Source organism: Alligator sinensis, unplaced genomic scaffold (genome assembly GCF_000455745.1).
Source record: "Alligator sinensis unplaced genomic scaffold, ASM45574v1 scaffold1244_1, whole genome shotgun sequence".
In the NCBI taxonomy this organism is placed as follows: Eukaryota; Metazoa; Chordata; order Crocodylia; family Alligatoridae; genus Alligator; species Alligator sinensis.
Window position 1 is genome coordinate 839,237 of NW_005842591.1, and position 4,898 is coordinate 844,134.

Here is a 4,898-nt window from a genome sequence, read left to right on the forward strand (position 1 = left end):
GCTGCGGTCTCCGCCTCCACCCACGCCTGGACGGACTCGGGCTCGGCCCGGCCTGTGACGCGCTGCCTGCTGCAGTGCTGAAGGACTGGGCTGAGGGACCGCCCTGCCCTGCCCTGCCCTGCCCTGCCCGGACGGGCCTGCCCCAGCCTGCAGGTGGACTTCGTAAGCTGCCCACAGCTGGCGCTGCCCGGCTCGCCAAGGAACTCTGCTCAGCTTGTCGCCCCCGCCCCACCATGGGGCCACGCTGCTGGACACGGCTCATCACCGCCACGGGGCATGGCCCCGCGGGGGGAGGCTGCGGCAGCCCCAAGCGCCGTGCAGCGCTGGCCACGTGCAGACCCCTGCCCCAGCTGTCGGAGGCACCTGGCGGGCGCCACTGAGGACAGCAGTGACGGGCTCCCAGGACAGTGGGATCCATGGGCGGTGCTGGCAGGTCTGCAGGGAAGGGCTTGCTTGCGCTTGCTGCTTGGGGACCGCTTGTGCGGGGGCCAGGACCCCGGCGCGCTCTTCGCTGCACGCGTGGGGCTGCATGCGCTCAGGGCTGCACGCACTGTGGGGCGCGGGGTGGGGTTGTCTGGTGTGCATGTTGCTGGCTTTTAAGTGCCTAATAAAGGGGCCCAGCTTTTCTACAAGGCTTCTCTCCTGCTGCTGCTTCCTGCGGGGCGGGGAGGGGAAGGGAGCAATCCACCTGTCAAGGGTGAGGGACCAGCACCCCCTCCCAGGGCTCCTGTTTCTGGCCCCCTGCACTGGGCAGGTGGAGGCAAAGCCTTGCCTGGGAGGCAGCCACGTTGTTTGGGGCCCTGCCTCTGGCAGGTGGGCAGCCCTCTAGAGCTGGCACAGCAGGCCTGGACAGCCCAGAGGGCATCGTCTTGGGGCCCCATCCCAGGCCGGATGCAGCCCTCCAGCAGCCCCCTGCCCTGGCTGCGTGACCTCCCCAGCTCGGGCAAGCCGCGTGCTGCAGGAGCTGAGTGCTCAGGGACGATGTGGGCACCCTGCCCGGCTGTCCTGTGCAGGGGGCCACTGCACGCTGCCGCCACCCCCTGCCCTGCCCTGCCCTGCCCTGCTAGCCAAGCAGCCCCCAGCCTGCAGTCAGGCAGGGTGCTCTGACTCCTGCGATCTGGGCTTGTGCTCCCAGGGGCTGCAGCTGCCTCGGCCCCTGCCTGTATGGCTCTGTTCCTCCTGGCCGTGGGGAGTGCCTTGTTTTTTATCTGCCAGCTGCTCGGGCTTTGCCTTCCCCAGCCCCCTCCTGGGCATCCCAGGCTGGCTGCTGACCAGATGCTGGGGCAAGAGCCACTTGCAGCTGCGGTGCAGCAAAGGGCGGGCGAGCTCCTCACCCTGGTGACCCAAGTGCCGAGGCTGGCGCCCCTCTCGGGCAAGCAGCCAGGCTTGTGCCTTGGCCCCGCCGAGGCTGTCCTAGACCCGGGTCCTTGCATAGGCTCTTCCCCATGCCTGAAGCTATCTTGGCTGCAGCGCTTGAGCATAGCTGCCTTCCTCCCTGGGCCTGGCCCTGAGGCCTTGCCAGGCCCTGCCAGCACAGGCCCCACGCCCCGGGCACATGCATTGTGTTCGGCCCCTGCCCTGCAGCGTCTGCGACACAGGTCTCCATGCAGGGACGGTGCCCTCGGGCAGGGCTGGAGCCTGTCCGTGCGGGGGCTGCCATGCAGGAACCTCTGGGGACAGGCTCTGCCACCAGCGAGGGAGTGCCCACGGTTCTTGAGGGCTTTCCCTGCCCCCCGGGATGGACAGACAGTAAATGACTGGTCCCTGGAGCCATGTCAGCTGGTTGGAGACGGGGGGCAGAGGCACTGCTTGGGGAGGACTGGGCAGCGGGAGAGCCCTGGCTGCAGGAGCTCTCGCTCGGGTCGTGGAAATGTCCCTTGCACTCCGTGGATCGGCCCTGGGCTGAAAGGGTACGTGCACACGTGTGCCTGGCTTGCAGTAGCACGAGCTGGGCAGTGGGAAGAGCAGCACGCATGCCCAGCTAGTGGCAGGAAAGGAGCCCGGGGGCACATCTGCTGACTGAGATGCGGGTGCTCCCTGGTCGCGAGGATCGTGGGGCTCGGCACTGCCTCCAGATGTGGCGGGGAAGCCCGTCGCTGCGGAGAGGGCTGCGACCCCAGGGGCCTTTTCTAGCTCTGCGACCATGGCGGCCGCTCCGTGCCCCAGGACAGGAGGCAGGAGCCCAGTGGCCGCAGTCTCTTCCCTGCTCGGGGTCTTGGCCCCAGGTCTGACTTCTCCTTTGCACGCTAGTGATGATGATTATGATGACAAGGGCTCGTGGCTCCCGGCGCCCGAAGCGGGCAGTGTGGGCGCTCAGACCCCTGGCTCCAAAATCAGAAGCTTGTAAGTCTCTCCCGAGATTGCGGCCGTGGGGGCGCGGAGCCGGGTGGCCTGGGGCCGGGGCAGGGAGGAACTCCGCGGCAGCGGGAGGAAGGAGCGCCCTGAGGTGCCGGCTGCGATGGCAGTGCCAGCCTGAGCTGTTCCTGTGCGCGTGCCTGCGCAGTGCGGGGCCTGGCGGTGCAGCTGCCAGGTCGACGGTGCCCCGGTGCAGCGCAGCCCATGTCAGCTGCCCCGGTGCCAGACTGCTGCTCCGGGCACTTGGCTGCCTCCCGGGCAGTGACAGGGCAGCTCTGGCCACTGCTTGGCTCGCGGCTCCACCACCTGCACCTCGGGCCCCTGGGAGCCTGCCCCCGCTCACCCATGGGCTCTCCTGCCTTTCCTGCAGTTTTGGCCCGTGGTATCGTGGCAGTAGCAGCTCGGACGCCTCCCGGCCAGGCAGCGCTGGAGCGTGGGGAATCGTTGACTCGCAGGGTGGGTGCGTGGAGCAGGATGGAAGCGAGCCTGCGGCCTGTGCCCCCGCCGAGCCAGCGAGCGAGTGAGCAGGGACCTGCCCTGGCCCAGCTGCGGCGCTCTCCCTCCGCCCGGTGCCCAGGACGTGCTCCTGGACCATGCGGTGGCCTCGGCTGCGCTTGGGGCATTGCTCTCCACGTCGCAGAGCCCGTTCCCGCCGTGGCTGCAGAGGCAGCGTTGGAGCAAGTTCGGCAAAGGGGCATCCTCACCACTGTGGACTGATGGTGCTGGGCAGCAACTCGCAGCCCAGTGTCCTGATGCTGTGCATCCCACCTGTTCCTGTCGCCAGCCCGGACACGTCCAGCTGACGGACGACTGCCTTGGCTTTGTGCCCTCTGTGCCAGTGCTGCGCCTCGTGCCCCAGGAGCAGGACAAGGCGCAATCCCCACGGCAGCAGGTTGGCTCGGCCGTGTGGGCAGCGTGGGACGCAGACGTGATGCGGGGCCTGGGGGTCCAGCCCGTTGGATGACGAGATTGGGGCCAGGATGCTGCTTTCTTGCTCTGGGCCTGGGATCAGCCCCAGAAATAAACCCGCCGGGGGCTGCGCTGTGCCTGGCATCCCGAGCTGCGCCCGTGTTCTCGGCGGCTGTCCGTGCCTGCGGCTGGCAGGGACGCTGGTGGGGTCTCGGCAGGTCGTGCCGGCAGCAAGGGCCCGTCTCGTTGTGGAGTCATCTCTGGCTACTCCCCGTGGTGCCAGCTGAGGGTCCAGCCTTCACCACGGCTGTGACCCCGGCCCCAGGGGGCTGTTACCTGGGCACCTGCTGGGCACGCTGCAGAGCCCCCTCCCCAGTGCTGGCAGGGAGTGCCTTGTCTGGTCTGTGGTTGCTGCTCTTGTGGCTCCAGCCCCGGCGGGGTTGCAGCCCCAGAAAGTGCGGGGAAGCGGAGCGGGCTGCCCGGCCTGGAGGTGCCGCTGGCCCGGTGGCCCCCAGCCTGCTCCACCTCATGCTCACGGGGCAGGAAAAAGCTGTTTCCTGTGCATCCGCTGCTGCGGCGCCAGGAGAGGTGGCTGAACGGCGGTGGCTGGAGACGTGCCAGCCCGGTCCCTGCAGCCCATGCTGGCTTCCTGGGGGGAGCGGGGCGGTGGAGGCCTGCGCCTTTCCCACAGCTCCATCGTGCCCCGGAGGCCGGATGCACGAGGCCGTGTCGCGCCTGCCTGGCCCCCAGGGGATGGCAGCACCCAGGGCTGTGCCCAGGGTGAGGGAAAAGGTATGGGGTGCGTGGAGGAGCCAGGCGGCACAGGGCATCCCTTGTGCCCGGCTCAGCGCAGCAGGGCAAAGGCTCAGGCCGAGGCGCTGGGAGGCTCTGGCCTCCGCCTGCCATGTGGGCACCTGGCATGGGCCAGCAGTGAGGCAAAGGCCTGGGGAATGCCCGTGTGAGCCCAGCCTGCCTCCCTGCCCCCTTGGCCCGGGGCTTTATCACCTCCTCCCTCCCGCGTTTCCTCAGGAAGCAGAAAGGAGGAAACTCCAAGCCAGGGAGAGGAAGCAAGCGACCCGGAGGAGACGGACGGGCTGGAGGGCGAGCACTGCGCTGGGCAGCCTGGCATGGCGCGGCTGCGGGTCCTGTTCTGCCTCCAGCTCCTGCCCTGGGCCTGGGGCTCCGTGCAGGAGCTGGACGCAGCCGGGAGGAACGTGTGCGTGGACAAGAGGTAGGACAAGGGCCGGGCCGTGGGACGCGGGGCGGGGAACGCTCCCTTGGCCGTGGGGCAGGACGGGCGAGGCGGGAGGCAGCCGTGGCCGGGCGGGGAAGGGGCCTGGTGTCACGGGTCGTGGGTGGGGGTCATGGGGCAGAGCAGCTGACCAGTGCCTGGGCGATGGACTCGTACTGGTCAGGGCTGAGCGGGACGCTTGTGGGCGTTGCATGGCGCAGGCCCGGGCCATGCGCCCGGCGGTAGTGCGTGGTGCCTGGTTCCCCACGGTGCCACATGGCGCCTGTGCAGAGCCAGGCAGCCCCATCCCTCGGAGCCGCTTCGGGCACGTGGGATCTGAGGGGGGGTCTCGTGTCCTTGTCCGTGTGTTGGGCGGCCGTGTCTCTGGGCCAGCCTCGGGCCC

At 69.3% G+C, this 4,898-nt stretch overlaps 2 protein-coding genes across 2 annotated transcripts in view; both read left to right on the forward strand.

The window, feature by feature from the left end:
* Positions 1-3,898, forward strand: part of RILP (Rab interacting lysosomal protein) — a 6,120-nt gene extending 2,222 nt beyond the window's left edge. Inside the window, 3 exon segments of the mRNA XM_025214609.1 lie at positions 8-181; positions 183-2,343; positions 2,726-3,898. Coding sequence (XP_025070394.1) covers positions 8-181; positions 183-600 — 592 coding nt within the window. The 3' untranslated portion in view covers positions 601-2,343; positions 2,726-3,898.
* The window catches only part of SCARF1 (scavenger receptor class F member 1), an 11,929-nt gene continuing 9,174 nt past the window's right edge, over positions 2,144-4,898 (forward strand). The window contains exons 1-3 of the mRNA XM_014524302.2: positions 2,144-2,343; positions 2,726-2,811; positions 4,294-4,495. Coding sequence (XP_014379788.2) covers positions 2,144-2,343; positions 2,726-2,811; positions 4,294-4,495 — 488 coding nt within the window. The remainder of the gene's footprint in view (positions 2,344-2,725; positions 2,812-4,293; positions 4,496-4,898) is intronic.